The sequence below is a fragment of the Narcine bancroftii genome, chromosome 1, assembly GCF_036971445.1.
Source record: "Narcine bancroftii isolate sNarBan1 chromosome 1, sNarBan1.hap1, whole genome shotgun sequence".
Classification (NCBI taxonomy): Eukaryota; Metazoa; Chordata; class Chondrichthyes; order Torpediniformes; family Narcinidae; genus Narcine; species Narcine bancroftii.
The window spans coordinates 162,379,011-162,400,455 of NC_091469.1; the positions used below are offsets into that span (position 1 = coordinate 162,379,011).

General features: G+C 45.8%; 1 protein-coding gene across 3 annotated transcripts in view; it reads left to right on the top strand.

Annotated features, from left to right (window-relative positions):
- The window catches only part of c6.2 (complement component 6, duplicate 2), a 101,017-nt gene that overhangs the window by 13,215 nt on the left and 66,357 nt on the right, over positions 1 to 21,445 (top strand). For all 3 annotated transcript variants that reach the window (XM_069884028.1, XM_069884043.1, XM_069884033.1), the window contains exons 2-8: positions 11,435 to 11,622; positions 12,653 to 12,812; positions 14,212 to 14,356; positions 15,630 to 15,771; positions 16,455 to 16,593; positions 20,057 to 20,257; positions 20,706 to 20,946. In XM_069884028.1, coding sequence (XP_069740129.1) covers positions 11,477 to 11,622; positions 12,653 to 12,812; positions 14,212 to 14,356; positions 15,630 to 15,771; positions 16,455 to 16,593; positions 20,057 to 20,257; positions 20,706 to 20,946 — 1,174 coding nt within the window. In that variant the 5' untranslated portion in view covers positions 11,435 to 11,476. The remainder of the gene's footprint in view (positions 1 to 11,434; positions 11,623 to 12,652; positions 12,813 to 14,211; positions 14,357 to 15,629; positions 15,772 to 16,454; positions 16,594 to 20,056; positions 20,258 to 20,705; positions 20,947 to 21,445) is intronic.

Below are 21,445 nucleotides of genomic sequence, written 5' to 3' on the forward strand. Positions count from 1 at the left end.
ATTTAGGTCATAGACAAACACAAGCAGAGAAATGGCAGACAGATTTAATCTGGACAAGCAGGAGGAGGTCTAAAGCAAGGGGAATGGATGCAGTTGATGGCAGGTTTCTTAAACGCATTGAATTTATCGTTATGAACGTGTCACAAAATTTGTTGTTAAGCAGCAGTGTTACAGGTGCAAAATTGCTATAAATTACATTTTAAAATAAATAAATTAGTGCAAAAGAAGGTGAGTCTGTGAATCATTGACCATTTAGGAATCTGGTGACAGAGGGGAAGAAGCTGTTTCTGTACCGCTGGGTGTTCATCTTCAGGCTCCTGCACCTCTTTCCTGATGGTAGCAGTGGTGAGGCAGAGCCTGGGTGGTGGGAGGTCCTTGAGGATAGAGGCTGCTTTTTTGAGACACCGCCTCTTGTAGATGTCCTCGATGGAGTGAAGTCTGGTGCCCGTGATGTCGCTGGCCAAGTTCACAACCCTCTGTAGTTTTGGGCGGCATAGTTGGCGTGGCAGTTAGTGCAATGCCTTTACAGTGCCAACAATCGGGACCAGGGTTCAGTCCCGCACAGTCTATAAGAAGTGTGTATGTTCTTCCCATGTCTGAGTGGGTTTTCTTCAGGGGCTCTGGTTTCCTCCCACAGTTCGAAACATACCAGGGGTTGTAGGTAAATTGGGTGGCATGGACTCATGGGCCATAATGGCCTGTTACTGTGTTGTATGTATGTGTAAATTTTCCTGTCCTGAGCATTGACACCCCCATACCAGTCAATGAATCACAATGCACTGCACTGTCAAAATTTGTAAGCCTTCGATAATGTACCAAATCCCTTCATGAAATGTAGCTGCTGTCGAGCCTTCTTCGTGATTGCATCAACATGGAGGCCCCAGGACTGATCTTCAGAGATGTTAACATCCAGGAACGTGAAGTTCTTAACCCTCTCTGCTGCTGACCCCTTGACGAGGACTGGTTCTCTTGAAGATCAGAGTGGTCAGCTTGGTGTGGAGTCAGATAGATGGGGGAGATCTTAGATGCTTTTTTTTATCATCTGTATTCACTCAGGAATCTGGCACAGAGTCGTGGGAAGTAAGGAAAACAAGCAGTGAGGTCATGGAAACTGTACAGATTAAAGAGGAGAAAGTGCTTGCTGTCTTAAAGCAAATAAGGGTGGATAAACCCCCAGGGCCTGACAGGATATTCCCTCGGACCTTGAGGGAGGCTCGTGTAGAAATTGCAGGGAGTCTAGCAGAAATATTTAAAATGTCTTTAGCTACAGGTGTGGTGACAAAGGATTGGAGGATAGCTTATGTTGTTCCATTGTTTAATTGTGGAAACTATAGGCTGGTAAGCCTAAGAATTTGAATGTACAAGTATTTGGATAGCCATAGACTGATTATGGATAGTCAACAAGGCTTTGTGTGTGTAGGTCGTGTTTAACCAGTCTTCTGGAGTTTTTTTGAGGGGATTACAAGGAAAGTGATGAAGGAAAGGCTGTTGATGTTGTCTACATGTACTTTAGTAAAGCCTTTGACAAGGTCCCACAGGGAAGGTTAGTCAGGAAGGTTCATACACTAGATATTCATGGTGAAATAGTGAACTGGATTTGACAGTGGCTGGACGGGAGAAGCCAGAGAGTAGTGGTGAATGATGCTTCTCAGACTGGAGGCCTGTGACTAGAGGTGCCTCGGATCGGTGCTGGGACCATTGTTGTTTGTCATCTATATCAATGATCTGGATGATAATGTGGGAAATTAGATCAGCAGGTTTGCAGCTGACACTAAGATTGGAGACGTTGTGGACAGTGAAGAAGCTTTTCAAAGTTTGCAGAGGGATCTGCACCAACTGGAAAAATGGGCTGGAAAATGGCCGATGGAATTTAATGCAGACAAGGGTGAGGTGTTGCATTTTGGAAGGACAAACAAAGAAAGGGAATATACGGTGAATGGTCGGGCACTGAGGAGTGGGGTAGAACAGAGGGACCTGGGAATACAGATACATAATTTCCTGAAAATGGGATCAGAGGTGGATAGGCTTTTGGCATCTTGGTCTTCATAAATCAAAGAAATGAGTCCAGGAGTTGGGATGTTATGGTGAGGTTCTGTAAGACATGGGTGAAGCCAAATTTGGAGTATAGTGTGCAGTTTTGATTACCTAACTACAGGAAAGATCAGAATCAGAATTTATTGTCATGAGCGAGTCATGAAGTTCGGTGTTTTGCGGCAGCGTCACAGGGCAAACATTCATATTATAACCATCTTACAACATTACTATAAAAAATAAAAATAATGGTGCATGAAAAGTCAGGCAGGATCTTTGGTTCATTGTTCATTCAGGAATCTGATGGCGGAGGGGAAGAAGCCGTCCTTGTGCCGCTGAGTGCTCGTCTTCAGGCTCCTGTACCTTTTTCCCGATGGTAGCAGAGTGAAGAGATTGGTGGGGGAGACCTTGAGGATAGAGGCTGCTTTTTTAAAACACTGCCTCATGTAGATGTCCTTGATGGAGTGAAGTTTGGTGCCTGTGATGTTGAGTTAACTCTCTCGAGATTTTTCTTGTCCTGATATTTGGCACCTCCATACCAGGCAGAAATGCAACCAGCCAGTATGCTCTCCACGGTTCACCTGTAGAAGCTTACGAGAGTCTTTGGTGACGTACCGAACCGCCTCAGACAAAGTATAGCCACTGGCGAGCTTTCTTCATGATTGCATCAACACAGAGACTCCAGGACAGATCCTTGGAGAAGTTGACACACAAGAATTTGAAGTTCTTGACTTTCTCCACTACATTTTTTTTTTAATTTAAATTTTTTATTTTTCACACCATAAATCACAATAGCCATGATATATACTTTTTCTTTTCCACACATTTACAGTGACTTTTTCTCCCTCCCCCCTCCCTCCTCCCAAGCCACCCCCCCACCCCCCCCCCTCTCATCCATTTTAGGTATACAATCTAGGTTGCATTAATTCAGTCAGACAATGTTGTCATTCAACAAAAATACACCAGAAATTCTACTGAGTCCATTCTTTTCTTTTCTTCTCCTGCCATCAACTTAGGTAATGTTTGTTCCCGGTAGGTTTTCGCTATTGTATTTAATGTAAGGCTCCCATACTTGTTCGAATATTTCAATATTATTTCTTAAACTATATGTTATTTTTTCTAATGGAATACATTTATTCATTTCTATATACCATTGTTGTATTTTCAAATTATCTTCCAATTTCCAGGTTGACATAATACATTTTTTTGCTACGGCTAGGGCTATCTTGACAAATCTTTTTTGTGCATCTTCCAAGTCAATTCCAAATTCTTTATTTTTTATGTTACTTAGGAGAAAGATCTCTGGATTCTTTGGTATATTGTTTTCTGTTATTTTATTTAATATCTGATTGAGATCATCCCAAAATTTTTCTACTCTCTCACATGTCCAGATTGCATGAATTGTTGTTCCCCTTTCTTTTTTACATCGAAAACATCTATCAGATACTGTTGGGTCCCATTTATTTAACTTTTGCGGTGTAATGTATAGTCTGTGTAACCAATTATATTGTATCATACGCAGCCTCGTATTTATTGTATTTCTCATCGTTCCAGAACATAATTTCTCCCATGTTTCCTTTTTTATCTTTATATTTAAATCTTGTTCCCATTTTTGTTTAGTTTTACCATTTGTTTCCTCATTCTCCTTTTCTTGCAGTTTGATATACATATTCGTTATAAATCTTTTGATTAACATTGTATCTGTAATCACATATTCAAGGTTACTTCCCTCTGGTAAACTCAAATTGCTTCCTAATTTATCTTTCAAGTAGGATTTCAGTTGGTAATATGCCAGCGCTGTATCTCCAGTTATATTGTACTTATCTCTCATTTGTTCAAAGGATAAGAATCTACTTCCTGAAAAACAATTTTCTATTCTTTTAATCCCTTTTTTTTCCCATTTTCTAAAGGAAAGGTTGTCTATTGTAAAAGGGAGTAGCTTATTTTGCGTCAATATTAGTTTTGGTATTTGATAATTTATTTTATTTCTTTCTACATGAATCTTCTTCCATATATTGAGGAGATGGTGTAATACTGGAGAAGTTCTATGTTGTACCAATTTTTCGTCCCATTTATATAATATGTGTTCAGGTATCTTTTCCCCTATTTTATCTAATTCTAGTCTCGTCCAGTCTGGTTTTTCCCTTGTTTGATAAAAATCTGATAGGTACCTTAATTGTGCGGCTCTATAATAATTTTTGAAGTTTGGGAATTGTAAGCCTCCTTGTTTATACCATTCTGTTAATTTATCTTGTGCTATCCTCGGTTTCCCCCCTCTCCATAAAAATCTCCTTATTATTTTCTTTAACTCTTTGAAGAATTTTTCTGTCAGTTGTATTGGCAATGCCTGAAATAAGTATAGTATCCTTGGAAAAATGTTCATTTTAACACAGTTTATCCTTCCTATCAGTGTTAGTGGTAGCTCTTTCCAATGCTCTAAATCGTCCTGTAATTTTTTCATTAGTGGATTGTAATTGAGTTTATATAATTGGCCTAGATTTTTGTTTATTTGCACACCTAGGTATCTTATTGCCTGCATTTGCCATCTGAATGGGGATTCCTCCTTAAATTTTGAGAAATCCGCGTTATTCATAGGCATTGCTTCACTTTTATTTACGTTTATCTTGTATCCCGACACTTCTCCATATTCCTTCAATTTCTCATATAGTTCTTTTATTGATAGTTCTGGTTCTGTTAAGTACACTATCACATCGTCCGCAAATAGACTGATTTTATATTCCCTGTCTTTTATTTTTATTCCTTTTATATTATTATCTATTCTTATCGATTCTGCTAGTGGTTCTATAGCTAGCGCAAACAATAATGGTGATAGTGGGCATCCCTGCTGCGTTGACCTGCTTAAGTTAAATTGCTTTGATACATGTCCATTTACTGTCACTTTCGCTAACGGTCCCTCATATAATGCTTTAATCCAATTAATATACTTCTCCGGTAAACTGAATTTTTGCAATACTTTGAACAAGTAATTCCATTCTACTCTGTCGAAGGCCTTCTCTGCGTCTAAAGCAACTGCTACTGCCGGTGCTTTATTTCCTTCTACTGCATGAATTAAGTTAATAAATTTACAAATATTGTCTGTTGTGCGTCTTTTTTTGATAAATCCAGTTTGGTCTAAATTTACCATTTTCGGTACCTGTTCTGCTAATCTGTTTGCTAATAGTTTAGCTATTATCTTATAATCTGTGTTTAGCAGAGATATTGGTCTATATGACGCTGGTGAGAGTGGATCTTTCCCTTGTTTTAGTATCACTGTAATTATTGCTGTTTTACATGAATCTGGTAAGTTTTGTGTCTCATCAATCTGGTTGATTACATCCAGGAGGGGCGGTATTATTAGATCTTTAAATGTTTTGTAGAATTCTATTGGGAGTCCATCCTCTCCTGGTGTCTTATTATTTGGTAAATTTTTTATTATCTCTTGTATTTCTACTGTTCCAAATGGTTCTGTTAATTTATTTTGTTCCTCTATTTGTAGTTTTGGTAGTTCAATTTTAGTCAAAAATTCATCTATTTTCCCTTCTTTCCCTTCGTTTTCAGTTCGGTATAATTGTTCATAGAATTCTCTGAAGTTTTCCTTAATTTCTTTTGTATTATATGTAATTTGTTTGTCTTTTTTCCTTGTTGCCAATACCGTTTTCTTAGTTTGCTCTGTCTTAAGCTGCCATGCTAAGATTTTGTGTGTTTTTTCACCTAGTTCATAATATTTCTGTTTTGTCTTCATTATATTCTTCTCCACCTTATATGTTTGTAATGTTTCATATTTTATTTTTTTATCCGCCAATTCTCTTCTTTTGGTTGTATCTTCCTTTATTGCTAATTTTTTTTCTATGTTTATTATTTCCCTTTCCAACTGCTCTGTTTCCTGATTATAGTCCTTCTTCATCTTGGTTGCATAACTTATTATTTGTCCTCTAATGAATGCTTTCATTGCGTCCCATAGTATAAACTTATCTTCCACTGATTCCGCATTTACTTCAAAGTACATTTTTAATTGTTTTTCAATAAATTCTCTAAAATCCTGTCTTTTAAGTAGCATGGGGTTTAATCTCCATCTATACATTCTTGGAGGGATGTCCTCTAGCTCTATTGCCAATAACAGGGGTGAGTGGTCCGATAATAGTCTAGCTTTATATTCTGTTTTCCTAACTCTCCCTTGAATGTGGGCTGATAACAGGAATAGGTCTATCCTTGAGTATGTTTTATGTCTAGTCGAGTAGTATGAGTATTCCTTTTCTTTTGGGTTTTGTTTCCTCCATATGTCCACAAGTTTCATTTCTTGCATTGATTTAATTATAAATTTGGTTACTTTGTTCTTCCTGTTAATTTTTTTCCCCGTTTTATCCATATTTGGATCCAAATTCAGATTGAAATCCCCTCCTATTAGTATGTTCCCTTGCGTATTAGCTACCTTCAAAAAGATATCTTGCATAAACTTTTGATCTTCTTCGTTAGGTGAATATATATTAAGTAGATTCCAAAGCTCCGAATATATCTGACATTTTATCATAACATATCTCCCTGCTGGATCTATTATTTCCTCTTCTATTTTAAATGGCACATTTTTGCTAATTAATATAGCCACTCCTCTTGCTTTTGAATTATACGATGCTGCTGTTACATGTCCTACCCAATCTCTCTTTAATTTCTTGTGCTCCAATTCAGTTAAGTGTGTTTCTTGGACAAATGCTATATCTATTTTTTCCTTTTTCAGTAAATTTAGTAGTTTCTTCCTTTTAATTTGGTTATGTATTCCATTAATATTTAGAGTCATATAGTTCAGCGTAGCCATTTTATATTTTGTTTATCTTCTCTTTCCATTTTTCCATCATTACCTTTCCTCCTTTTCCATTTCTGTTTTCTTATTTTCAACTCTTTACCAGACAACATTCCTACAACATCCAACATTTTCCTTATTCTCTTATTTCTATCTTCTTTATCCCCAACCTCCCCTTCCCCTCCTGAGTTGTCCTTTATCCCTTGTCGGACAACCACATCTCCCCTCTCCATTTGGATTTGCGAATCCACTCGCAAGCGTCAACTGATTTTGCAGTGACCGCTCTTTTCCCCCACCCAGCCCCCCCCAGAAAAGATTTCACTTTTTATATGTCACAAAGGTCACTCTTTTAATTCCCTCCTTATTCTCTCTATTCCATTACCTTCCCTTATTAATTCTTGTCTATACTATCTATGTTTTCCTCTAATTACAGATACTTTCACGTATGCCCATTGTCTCTATTCACTCTTATACCTCTTTACCCGCATACATATCAATCGTGGTCATTTTTACCCTCATTACCCGTCTTCATCCCTCAGTCTATTTTTGTCTTTACCCACATACATATCAATCGTGATCATTTTTGCTCTCATTACCCGTCTTCATCCCTCAGTCTATTTTTGTAATTGTTCTGCAAATTTTCGTGCTTCTTCTGGATCCGAGAACAGTCTGTTTTGTTGTCCTGGAATAAATATTTTCAATACCGCAGGATGCTTCAGTGTAAATTTATATCCTTTCTTCCATAGAATCGCTTTTGCTGTGTTGAACTCTTTTCTCTTCTTTAGGAGTTCAAAGCTTATATCTGGATAAATGAAGATTTTTTGCCCTTTATACTCCAGTGGTTTGTTGCCCTCTCTTACTTTTTCCATTGTCTTCTCCAGTACCTTTTCTCTTGTAGTATATCTTAGGAATTTTACTACAATAGATCTTGGTTTTTGTTGTGGTTGTGGTTTAGGGGCCAATGCTCTATGTGCCCTTTCTATTTCCATTTCTTGCTGTAGTTCTGGACATCCTAGGGCCTTAGGGATCCATTCTTTTATAAACTCCCTCATATTCTTGCCTTCTTCATCTTCCCTAAGGCCCACTATCTTTATGTTATTTCTTCTGTTATAATTTTCCATTATATCTATTTTTTGGGCTAGTAATTCTTGTGTCTCTTTAGTTTTTTTATTAGATTCCTCCAATTTCTTTTTTAAGTCTTCTACCTCCATTTCTTCTGCTACTGCCCGTTCTTCCATCTTGTCCATTTTTTTCCCCATTTCTGTTAAGGTCATATCCATTTTATTTATTTTCTTTTCTGTGTTGTTTATTCTTTTTCTTAAATCATTGAATTCCTGTGTTTGCCATTCTTTAAATGACTCCATGTATCCTCTTACAAGAGCAAGTATATCCTTTACCTTGCCTTTCCCTTTATCTATTTCACTGTATTCTTCCTCTTCTTCTTCCTCTGGGTTGACCATCTGTTGTTTCTTTGATGCCCTTTCCTCCTCTTCTTTCTTGTTTCCATTGTCTTCTGTGGTCTCTTCTTGCTGCAGGTGTTCTGCAGCTGTCGTTGCCGGCTGTGGAGATCGACTCCCCAGCTGGTCCCCCCTCCCGTCGGTGTGTTTTTTTTCATGCGCGGTTGCGCACTTTTACTCGGCTCTGTGAGCCATTGTTGTAGTTCTTTTTCTACCGACCTGAGGTAGTGGGGCCCTCTCTCCACAGCGGGCCTCTTCGGACAGGTAAGGCCTTCACCTTTTTCCTCCGTTGTCTTCTCTTCCTCTCTTCTTTCCGTTGATTTTGATTTTTCTCCTTTTGTCTCCATCTTCTTTCCACCTTTATACTCACTTTTCTTTAACTTGTATTTCTGTGCCTTTGTATTTTCTCTTGTTTTTCCCGACTTTTCTGGAGAGGGCTGGAGTTCACCGTCCGGCCACTACTCCATCACGTGACTCCTCCGACTTTCTCCACTACATTGATGAGGACTGGGTTGTGTTCATCTGACTTCTTCCTGAAGTCTGCAATCATCTCCTTGGTTTTGCTATATGTTGAGTGCAAGGTTGTTGTCGTCACATCATTCAACTAATTGATTTATGTTCCTCCTGTACACTTCCTCATTGCCATTTGTGATTCTGCCGACAACTGTGGTGTCATTGACAAACTTGTAAATAGCATTAGAATTGTGCCTGGCCACACATTCACGGGTGTATAATGAGTAGAGCAGTGGGCTAAGGACGCATCCTTGGGATGGGCCTGTGTTGATAATCAGTGAGGAGGAGATGTTGTTTCCAATTCATACTGACTGGGATCTTCCGACGAGGAAGTCAAGGATCCAGTTGCAGAGAGGTACAGAGGCCTTAGCATCTTGACCAGCGATGAGGGAATAATGGTGTTGAAGGCTGAGTGGTAGACGATGAAGAGTAGCTGTATGTATGAGTTGCTGTATTCGAGGTGATCCAGAGCTGAGTGGAGAGTCAGCAATATTGTACCTGCTGTGGAGCGATTGTGACGATAGGTGAATTGCAGTGGGTCCAGATCTTTGATTAGATTCATGTTGATTCTGGCCATGACCAGCCTCTTAAAGCATTTCATCACAGTAGAAGTTAGTGCTACTGGGCTGTAGTCATTGAAGCAGCTCACTCCACTCTTCTTGGGCACCAGGATAATTGATGCCCTTTTGAAGCAGGTGGGATCCTCTGACTGCAGCAACGAGAGGTTGAAAATGTCCGTGAACACTCCGGCTAGTTGGTTGGCGCAGATTTTCAGTACCATGTCAGGTCGCCATCAGGGCCTGACGCCATGCGAAGGTTCACTCTCTCGAATGATGTTCTGACGTTGTCCTCAGAGACAGGTATTACAGGGTCCTCGGCTTTTTCAGGGATTCGAGTAGGCACGGTTTGGTGGTTGTTCTCAAAGTGGGCATAGAAGGTGTTCAGCTCATCAGGTAATAAAGCATCACAGCCATCTATAGCATTCGCCCTTGCTTTGTACGCTGTAATGGCCTGCACTCCCTGCCACAGCTGGTGTGCATCTGTCTCTAGACCCATTGCAATTCGCCCATCATCGCAATCTCTCCTCAGCAGATCCAATATCACTGGTTCATACTGACTATGGTCTTCTGATGAATGTGTCAAGGATCCAGTCGCAGAGTGGGGCTTCAGAGGCCCGGGGTTTGGAGGTTCTTGACCAGCACTGAGGGAATAATGGTGTTGAAGGCCGAGCTGTAGCCGATGAAGAGTATGTTTGAGTTGCTGTATTCGAGGTGATCCAGAGCTGAGCGGATAGCCAGCGATATTGTAAATGCTACGGAGTGATTGTGACGGTAGGTGAATTGCAGTGGGTCCTGATCTTTGCTTAGATCCATGTTGATTCTGGCCTTGACCAGCCTCTCGAAGCATTTCCTCACAGTAGATGAGTAGCTTCTATCCTCAAAGACCCCCCACCACCCGGGCCATGCTTCATTCTGTACCATCGGGAAAAGGTACAAGAGCCTGAAGACGAGCACTCAGCGGCACAAGGACAGCTTCTTCCCCGCTGCCATCAGATTCCTGAATGATCAATGAACCACAGAACCTGCCTGACTTTGGCTTTTCTTGCACTGATTTGATTTATTGCTGTGAGGTGGTTTATAATGAATGTTTGCCGTGATGCTGCCTGAAAACAAGGAATTTCGTGACTTGTTCATGACAATAAATTGATTCGGATTCTGATTCTGCTTGGTCAAGGTTTTTAAAAATTATTTTTAAGATTTTTAGACATGCAGCACAGTAACAGACTCTTTTGGCCCACGAGCCTGTGCCTGCCCAATTTACACCCCATTCATCTACAAACCCTCAGTACGTTTTGAACGGTGGGAGGAAAGCAGAGCCCCCGGGGAAAACCCACACAGACACAGAGAGAACATACAAACTCCCTACGGACAGTGCCAGATTTCAGATCACTAGTGCTGTACTGGTGTTGCACAAACCGCTACATCAACCCACGGTTCTCACCAAGGGATCCAGTCTGACAGATGTTTCCTTTTACCTGACCTAAGGCTCAATATCCCTCACTAGTCAGGGTTCCGACCACTGACCAATCCTACACAATCGTGACAGGAGCATGTGGTCCAGGTGTGACCCAGCTGTGGTCCAGCTGCATTGAATTGTTACTGTGTGCCAAGGTTCAGTGAGAAACATTGTTTTGGCATGCTATCCAGGCAAGCCAACTCATACATAGCACAACGTAGAACCGCATGTTTAGCGCAACTCCTTACAGACAGCGGGGGATTCGAACCCCGGTTCCGATCTCTGGCACTGTAATCATGTTGCACTGACCGCTTTGCTAACAAGGCCACCCACCCCCAGCCATGTTAGATATCAACTGGGGGACATTTAAGACATTGTGTGCAGTTCGACCAGACCCACTACAGGACAGCTTTGAAGAGTTCGCCAGGATGTTACCTGGTTTGGAAAGTCTGAGCTATGGGCAGAGGTTTCTCTGGAGTGATGGAGGGAGAGGGGAGACCTGAGAGAGGTTTATATAATTGGGAAGGTCACGGATCAGTGGGGAATTATTTACAATGGGAGGGGGGAGAGTGGAGGTAAGGGTGGGGACACTCAGTGAGGCGTTTCCTGTTCTCACTGGCAGTTCTGTGGAGTTCAGCCCTACAGCAGCCTGCTGTCCGCTGTGATGGAGGCCACTCGGGCCATCTCAACCCTGCTGGCCTTCAGCCTGGCTCTGAGCTGCAGCCTGGCATGTTTCTGTGACCATTACCCCTGGACGAGGTGGACGACCTGCTCTGTCACATGTGGGGGTGGTCAGACCACCCGGCGCAGGTCAGTGACCCTCCCCCCCCACTCCACCCAGCCTGGGGAGGGGGAGCAGGGAAGGGTGGGGGAGGGGAGGGAGATTGAGGAGGAGGGAGGGGGGAGGGGAGGAAGATGGGAGAAGGTATGGTGGATGGGAGGGGAAGGGGGAATGGGGACAAGAGGGGAGAGGGGTTAGGAAGAGGGTAGGGGAGAGGAAGGGAGGGGAGGAGGGATGAAAAGGAGGTGACAGGAGGCAAGGGAAGGGCAGAGAGATGGATTGGGGAGGGAATGGGGTGGGGAGGAGAGGGATGGGAGTGGGGTGGGGAGGGGTGGTCAAAGGGTGGGGGGAATGGAGGGGTGGAGGAGGAGACAAGGTGGATGGGGAGGAGATGAGGCAGAGGGAAGGGAGTAGGGAGAGGATTAGGAGGGGGGGATGGGAGGAAGTTGAGGGGAAGAGAGGGGAGATGACGAGGGGGAAGAGGGGGATAAGGGGAGGTGGGGGTTGGGCAGATGGAAGGAAGAGGAGTGTTGATGAAGATGGGGCGGGGAGAGGGATGGGGAGAGGAGGAGGAAGGAAAAGGGATAGGTTATGGGGAGGGATGGGCATATAGAGAGAGGGGGAATAGGGAGAGGGGATGGGCTGGGGGACGGGAGAGTTGGGAGATGGGGAGGGGTGGGACAGGAGGATGGGGAAGGAGATGGAGGGATTCAGGGGGCTGTGGAGGGTCAGGGGTTAATGGGTGAAAGGTGGGGGGATGGAGGGAGGGTTAGGGGACAAGGGGGAGGGGTGGTGTCCAATGAGGGTGGGGCATCCGCTGGAGGGGTGGATGAAGGGTGGGGAGGTTGTGTTCGTGAGGGTGGGTATGTCTGGGTTGCATTGGATGTCGGTGGGGTGAGGTGTCTGGTGGAGTGGGGTGTTCATCAGGGAGCATATTTAGGTATCAGTGGGGTTGGAGTATCCGAGAGGAGGGTCCGGGGGTCCATGTTGGCAGTCCGCGTTTGCTGTTCAGGGGGTCTTCATGGGTGGTCCATGGTCCTTTCCATGTGCCATCCCCAGACTGTTCACAGTGGACGAGTATTACATCAAGTTCAGTTGTGGGACCTTGTGCACACCGGGACGGGAGACCCGCGCCTGTAACCTTGCCGGCTGTAGCACCGCGTGCACCATCGGTGACTGGTCCTCCTGGTCTTCCTGTGACCCCTGCGTCCAGAAACAGGTAACCCTATAGAGCTGCGACTGTCACCCTGACCCCACCGTGACACCATCCTGACCCCATCCTGACTGCAAACTGACCCCATGCTGACCCTGACCTGTCCCCACATTGACCCCATGCTAACCCAGCCCTGCACTTGACCCCACCTTGACTCCTTGATCTCGCACTGACCTCGTCCTGGTCTCATCCTAACACCCTGGCGCTGCACCCACCCTGTTCCTGCACTCACCCCTGACCCCATAATGAGCCCACCTTGATCCATAACCTCCTGCTGAACCCACACTGATCCTGTGTGGAAGGGAGGAGGGATATGGAGGGGAGGATGGGGAGGGGAGAGAGTAGGCGTGAAGGGGATAGTTGTGTGGAACTTGTAACCCTCTATTTTTTTATTGGCCATGTGCCCGTCTAAGAGTCTCTTAAAAGCCCCAATGTTACAACCTCCAGCACCACCCCTGGCAAGGCATTCCAGGCCCCCACAATTCTCTGTGTCAAAAGGTTACCCTTGACAACTACCCTAAACTTTCCTCCCTTCACTTTGTACATGTCCTCTAGTGTTGGCTATTCCTGCCCTGGGAAAAAGGTGCTGCCTGTCCACCCTGTCTATGCCTCTCATAAAATTGTAGACCTCTATTAAGTCTCCTCTCATCCTTCTACGCTCCAGAGAGAAAAGTCCCAGCTCTGCTAACCTTCCCTCATAAGACTTATTTCCCAATCCAGGTAACATCCTGGTGAATCTCCTCTGCACCCTCTCCATAGCTTCCACATCCTTCCTATAATGAGGTGACCAGAACTGAACACAATTCTCCAAGTGTGGCCTCACCAGAGATTTGTAGAATTGCACCATGACCTCTCGACTCTTGAACTCAATCCCCCAACCAATGATCCCCAGTATCCCATAGGCCTACTTTACTATCCTATCAACTTGCCTGCCAAAATTGAGGGATAAATGAACCTGAACCTCAAGATCTGTCTGTTCCTCGACACTGTTAGGTATCCCATCATTAGCTCTGTATTCCACCTTCAAGTTAAACCGACCAAAACGCATCACCTTACAGTTAACTGGATCAAACTCCATCTGCAACTTTTCTTCCCAACTCTGCATCCTGTCTGTCATCTATGACAACCTTCAGCACGAACCAGCAATGTGAAACATCCTGGTGAGTCTCCTCTGCACCCTCTCCATAGCTTCCACATCCTTCCTGTAACAAGGTGACCAGAACTGAATACAATTCTCCAAGTGTGGTCTCACCAGAGATTTATGGAGGTAGAACGTGAACTCAGTCCTCTGAATAATGAAGCCCAGTGTCCCATAGACCTTCTTAACTCCCCTACATAGATGAATCAGAGTTTAATGACAATGTGCCAGGCATGCCTGTCCTCACCCTCTCGCCCTGCCCTGCAGTTCCGCTACCGGAAGCTGGTGATCCCTGCCCAGTTTGGGGGTCGATGTGAGGACACAAAGATGACCGACGACCGGGTCTGCTTGCCTACCACCTTGTGTAACATCCAGCAGACAGAATGTGTCAACAAGTTCCGCTGCCAGAACGGTAACGCCTCCATCCTAGGGCGCTCTCCCCCCAACCTCTCCACGGGGCGGGTTGGATGGGGGGGAGGGTCTCTTTCGGTCTGTCCTGCTGTGATAACTCCCGGGGGTTAGCCCATACCCATGCTCTCGCCATTCCGCCTTGCCCGGTCACTGCTGGCAGGACTTCACAGACTCCTGCAGTGTTGAAACAGACCCTTTGGCCCTTTAGCCCTCTGCACTCAGCTTGACAAATGGGTGACCCACCCAGTGATTGACAGCTGGATGCAGAGTGATTGACAATGGCTAGACTCCATCCACTTTGGCAGCTCCCATCCATCACCTCATTCCTTTGCCCCCATGATTTCCCCCTCCTTCAGCCTCCCCCCCCCCCACGTCTCTCTTTCCCCCTCCTTCTGAAACACTCCCTCTCCCTCCCTCCCTCTCCCTCATTCTACCGCCCCTCCCTCCCACCAACTCTCTCCCTCTCTCCCTACCTTGGACTCCAACCCATCCCATCCCCCTCACATATTCCTCTCTCTCACTCTCTCCCTCCATCCCTTTCTCCCTTCATCCTCTCTCCTCCTTCCCTCTACACCCCTTCACCTCTCCATCATCCTTCCTTTCCTTCCCTCTACCTCCATCCCTTCCTCCCTCTCCCTTCTCTCTTTCCCTCTCCCTCCCTCCCTCCTTCTCCCTTCCTCTACCCCTCCCTTTCCCTCCTTCCCTCACCACCTCTCACTCTTCCCTCCCTCTCTTTCCTTCCCACTATCTCCATCCTTCCTCTCCCTCCCTCTACTTCCATCCCTCCCTCTCTCTCCCTCACTATCTCACAACTTCTCCCTTACCCTCCTTCCCTCCCACCCCCTCTCTATCCCTCACTCCCTCTCCCCTCCCTCCCTCCCTCTCTCTCTTTCCCTCTCCCTCCATCCTCCATCTCTCCCTCCCTTTTCATCCCTCATTCTCACTCTACCTCTAACCCTCCCCCTCTCCAATAACACAGACACAGGCCCATCGGCCCCTTGTGTCCATGCCGGCCTGCCTGCGATCACTCAACATCCCCGTCTCAACCCCCTTCCTCCATCAACTTGTCCCACACCCACCTCTGGGTGAAAAGAGTTCCTGGGCCCCCCACCCCTCTGCTTCCACACCCTGGGGAGAAGCCTGTGACCAGCATGGCGTTTCTGACGCAGTATACCTCGGGAGTGGGTAACCTCTCCACGATTTTCCCAGGCATGGTGGTGCTGACCATCCACGAGACTCAATCCCTCCGACCTCCACACACTCCCCTTCTCCAGGACGCTGTATCCCAGAGGCGCTCGAGTGCAACGGGGAGCATGACTGTGGCGATGGATCAGACGAGGAAGGCTGCCCGAAGCGAGACCCTCCATGTCCCCGAGAGGTGGAGCCCCTCCCTGCGGCACAGCTGATCGGCAGCGGGTATGAGTTTGGGGGTCGGGGATGCGCGATCAGAGGTCAGGAGTGAGAGTCAGAGGTCGGGAGGAGGGTTAGAGGTTGGTGTGGTGGTGTTCGGAGGTCAGGGATGGGGGTAAGGTGTCGGGGTGAGGGGTTTGGACATTGGGGTTTGGGGGCAGAGGTCAGATGGATTTTCACAGGTTATGGTGGGTCGGGGGTCAGGAGTGGGGGAGCAGATGAGCTGCAGAGATCAGCAGTGGGGCTTCTAAGGTCAGGTGGTTGGGGACGGTATGGGGATTGGGGTATTGGGATGGGGGCAGAAGTCAGGGAGGTCAGAGGTTATGGGTTGGGGGCTAGGAGCGTTGGAGAAGGGGGGTTGGTGGATCAGGGTAGACGGGCCAGAGGTCAGAGGAGAGGGTGATCGGAGGTCAGGGGGTTGGGGGATCGGGGCTGGGGTTGGTCAGAGGTCAGGGTGGGAGACACTGGGTGTTGCAGCCATTTAGGAAGGGAGGGGTGGGTGGCTGAGACTAACAGTAACCTTCACTCCAGCTGTAATCACCGCGGTAACCACTGCTCCAACTGTCGTCATCATGATAACCACCGCTCTGACTGCAGTCACCATGGTAACCACCAAGTCGTAGCCATACTCCGGACCAGCCACCGTGGTGAACATGTCCCTCTCTTCACTGCCTCTCTACACCCCGCAGGTACAACGCGCTGTCCGGCGAGCTGGTGGCCGAAGTCCTCAACAACACCTACTACGGTGGGAAGTGCAAGACATTAGCGAGGGGCATCCTGGACAAGATTTACCGAGTCCCCAGCAATCTGCTCAACTTCACCTTCCAGGTACCACCTCGCTGGCTGTAAGCTGGCGACCAGGCACACCACCTTCTGTGTCACCCAGGAACCACCCTTCACTCTGCACGTTCAACGAGAGCGGAGCTCATCAGATTGAGCAGATTGAACATTCCAGCACCGTACAGGCCCTTTGGCCCACAATGTTGGGCTGACCTATGTCAACCCACTCCATTACAATCTAAACCTTTCCCTACCTCACACCCAGAATCCTCCATGTATCTTCCATCCATGTGCCTGTCAAAGAGTTTCTTAAATGCCCCCAATGTTTCAGCCTCCATCACCATCCCTGGCAAGGCATTCCAGGACCCTACAACTCTCCGTGTTAAAAAAAAACTTACCCCTGACATCTCCCCTAATCTTCCCTCCCTTCACTTTGTACATATATCCTCTGGTGTTTGCTGATCCTGCCCTAGGAAACAGGTGCTGCCTGTCCACCTTATCTATGCCTCTCATAAAATTGTAGACCTCTATTAAGTCTCCTCTCATCCTTATATGCTCCAAAGAGAAAAGTCCCAGCTCTTCTAACCTTGCCTCATAAGACTTATTTTCCAATCCTGGTAACATCCCGGTGAATCTCCTCTGCACCGTCTCCATAGCTTCCATATCCTTCCTGTAATGAGGTGACCAGAACTGAACACAATTCTCCAAGTGTGGTCTCACCAGAGATTTGTAGAGTTGCAACATGAGCTCTTGACTCCTGAACTCAATCTCCCTATTAATGAAGCCCAGCATCCCATAGAACATTACTGCAGAGAAACAGGCCCCTTTGGCCCTTCTAGCCTGTGCCAGTCTATTATTCTGCTTTGTCCCACTGACCAGCACCCAGTCAATACCCCTCCCATCATCCATGGACCTGTCCAAATTCTTCTTCAATGTTAAAAAGCTTTATGTTCCTGTTAGGTTAAAAGGAGGGGCAAAAGGTTTGAGAGAGCTGTGGTTTTCAAGGAATATTGGAAACTTGGTTCGAAGAAAAAGGGAGGCGTACACTAGGTATAAGAAGCATGGAATTAAGGAGATGTTTGAAAAATACATTGAATGTAAGAGGAATCTTAAGAGAGGAATTAGGAAAGCTAAAAGAAGGTACGAGGAGACTATAGCAAGCAGGGTGAAAATTAATCCAAAGGGGTTCTACCAATATGTTAATGGTAAAAGGAAGGCGAGAGACAAAATTGGTCCCTTAGAGAATCAGAGCGGAAAACTGTGTGGAGCCTAGAGAAATGGGGGAGATATTAAACAGTTTCTTTTCTTCGGTATTCACCAAGGAGAAGGATATTGGGATATGTGAGATTAAAAAAAGCAAATTGGGTAAATATGGAGAATATAGTGATTACGAAAGATGTAGTGTTAGGGCTTTTGAGGAATATAAAGTCTCCGGGACCAGACGGGATCTTCCCCAGGACATTGAGAGAAGTAAAGGAGGAAATAGCAGAGGCCCTGACGGTAATTTTCCAAATGTCATTAGAGATGGGGATAGTGCCAGAGGATTGGCGTATTGCGCATGTGGTTCCGTTATTTAAAAAGGGTTCAAGGAGGAAGCCTGGCAATTATCAGCCTGTAAGTTTGACGTCTGTGGTACGTAAATTAATGGAGAAAGTTCTTAGAGATAGTACATCTGGATAGACAGGGTCTGATCAGGAGCACTCAACATGGATTTGTGGGCAGAAGGTCCTGTTTGACCAATCTGATTGAATTTTTTGAAGAGGTGACTAGGAATGTGGATGAGGGCAGCGCGGTGGATGTTGTCTATATGGACTTCAGTAAGGCCTTCGATAAGGTACCACATGGAAGGTTAGTTAGGAAGGTGCAGTCTTTAGGTATAAATTTTGAGATAGTCAAATGGATTGAACATTGGCTGAAAGGGAGAGGCCAGAGAGTGGTAGTGGAAAATTGTCTGTCAGGTTGGAGGCCGGTGACCAGTGGTGTGCCTCAGGGATCTGTATTGGGCCCATTGTTGTTCGTTATATACATTAATGATCTAGATGATGGGGTGGTGAATTGGATTAGTAAATATGCAGACGATACTAAGATAGGTGGAATAGTGGATAATGAAGAAGGTTTTCAAGGATTGCAGAGGGATTTGGGCTGCTTAGAAAAGTGGGCTAAAAAATGGCAGATGGAATTTAATGCTGATAAGTGTGAGGTGCTTCATTTTGGTAAGAAGAATCAGAACAGGACATACGTAGTAAATGGGAGAGCATTGATGAATACAGAAGAGCAGAAAGATTTAGGAGTAACGGTACATCGTTCCCTGAAGGTAGAAACTCACGTGAATAGGGTGGTGAAGAAGGCTTTTAGTATGCTGGCCTTTATCAATCATTGCATGGAATATAGGAGTTGGGAGGTGATGTTGAGACTGTATAAGACGTTGGTGCGGCCTAATTTGGAGTTCTGTGTGCAGTTCTGGTCGCCTAATTATAGGAAGGATATAAACAGAGTGGAGAGAGTGCAGAGAAGATTTACCAGAATGTTACCTGGGTTTAAGCATCTAGAGTACAGGGAGAGATTGGGCAGATTAGGTCTTTATTCTTTGGAGTGTAGAAGGTTGAGAGGGGATTTGATAGAGGTATTTAAGATTATGAAAGGGATAGACAGAGTAGATGTGGATAGACTATTTCCATTAAGAGTAGGAGAGATTGAAACAAGAGGACATGAGTTAAGAGTTAAGGGGCAGAGGTTTAGAGGTAACATGAGGGGGAACTTCTTTACTCAGAGAGTGGTAGCGTTGTGGAATGAGCTTCCGGGAGAAATAGTGGCGCCATAGTCAATTTTATTATTTAAGAAAAAGCTGGACAGGTATATGGATGAGAAGAAGATGGAGGGTTATGGTCATTGTGCAGGTAGGTGGGACTAGAGAGGAGTGTTTGGTTTGGTGCGGACTAGAAGGGCCTAATGGCCTGTTTCTGTGCTGTAATTGTTATGTTATGTTAAAATTGAACCCGCAGTCACCCCATCAGCTGGCAGCTCGTTCCATACTCCCACCACTCTCTGTGTGAAGAAGTTCCCTCTAAATGTTTCCCCTTTCACCCTTAACCCATGTCCTCTGGTTTGTATCTCATCCACCCTCAGTGGAAAAAGCCCATCTACATTTACTCTGTCAATCCCTCTCATAATTTTAAATACCTCCATCAAATCTCCCATCATTCTTCTATGCTCCAGGGAATATAATCCTAACCTGTTTAACTTTTCCCTATAACTCAACTCCTGAATTTTGGGCAACATCCCAGTAAATCTTCTCGGCACTTTTCCTATCTTATTGATATCTTTCCTGTTGTTCGGTGACCAAAACTGCACACAAACCTCCATATTTGGCCTCACCAATGTCTTAAATAACTTCACCATAACATGCCAACTCCTGGACTCGATACATTGATTCAGAACCTCTCTTTATAACCCTGTCCACCTGTGATGCCATTTTCACTGCATCTGATCAAGGGGATTATTCACTCCTCAGGAAACAAAGCTCGAGGACGATGTCACGAATGAATTCTACCCCGATGCCGTCAATTATGAATCAAGAGTTTCGAGGTCATCAGACTCACGATCTGATGCGACCAGTGGTTTTAATATCCCAATCCTGTTTGGACACAGCAGTTCCAAAAAATCCACGACAAAATCCAAATTCAAGGAGGTTATTCAAGCTTCGAGGAAGAAGGTAGAGTGAGATTTGAAATGCATCCACATGGGGAGGAAATCACTCAGAATCAACTGAACTAATCCCTGCCCGGGGAATGGGTGATGGGACAGTGTGGAGGGAGCTTCACTCTGTATCTGACCCCAGGAGTAGGAGATGGGACGGAGTGGAGGGAGCTTTACTCTGCGTCTGACCCCGGGAGTGTGTGATGAGACGATGTGGAGGGAGCTTCACTCTGTGTCTGACCCCGGGAGTGTGTGATGGGACGGCGCAGAGGGAGCTTCACTCTCTGTCTGACCCTGGGAATGTGTGATGGGACGGTGTGGAGGGAGCTTCACTCTGTGTCCCTGCCCTGGAATTGTGTGACGGGACGCGAGGGAGGGATTGAAGTTCAGGTGGAAGGTGTTTGTGTGAACTTGCGGGGAGATGGAAGGACTGACCAAGGTCCTCCTCTCTTGCTGCCATTCAGGACTCTGCCTTCGTCCGAGTGCACAAGAAGATTTCTGTCTCCGAGTTTGTGATGAAGGACAAAGATCTCCACTTGTCGGAGCCCTTCCTCAGAGCACTGAGCAGCCTGCCTGTCGAATACAACTTTGCTCTTTATAGCCGGATATTCCAGGACTTTGGCACTCATTACTTCAGCTCAGGAGCAGTAGGTGGAGTTTACGATCTCCTGTACCAGTACGACCGGAGTTCCTTGCAGACCTCAGGTATGTGCCATGGGGGCAGGGGCTTGCACTGGGGACAGGGCTTGCTCCGGGGAGGGGATTTCTCTGGAGCGGGGCTTGCTGTGGGCCATGGCTTGCAGTACGGCGGGATTTGGATGGAGGGATGGGTCTTAGACCAGGGGAGGGTGTTGCACTAAGGGGCTTGGATTGCGGGGGGGTGGGGCATGTGCTGGGGGTGGTGTTTGCACTAATGGGCAGTAATGTGTTGTCAATAACTCCCAAGACTAGAAGTTACCCGACTGAGAGACTTTTATGATCATACACAGGCTTGTCTCGTGTCGCTGTCCCGAGACCCGAGCTTGTTCTGGGGGAGGGGTTATGGCATTTCCGCCTTTATTAGGGGATTCGAGGGGCCGGCCAGACATGCACATATGAACAGTATTAACAGTGGTTCCACCACAGGTAGAGCTTGCACTGGGGAGAGGGGCTAGCACTAGGGTGTGGTTTTCACTTTGGGAAGGAGCTTGAAATTGAGCAGGGA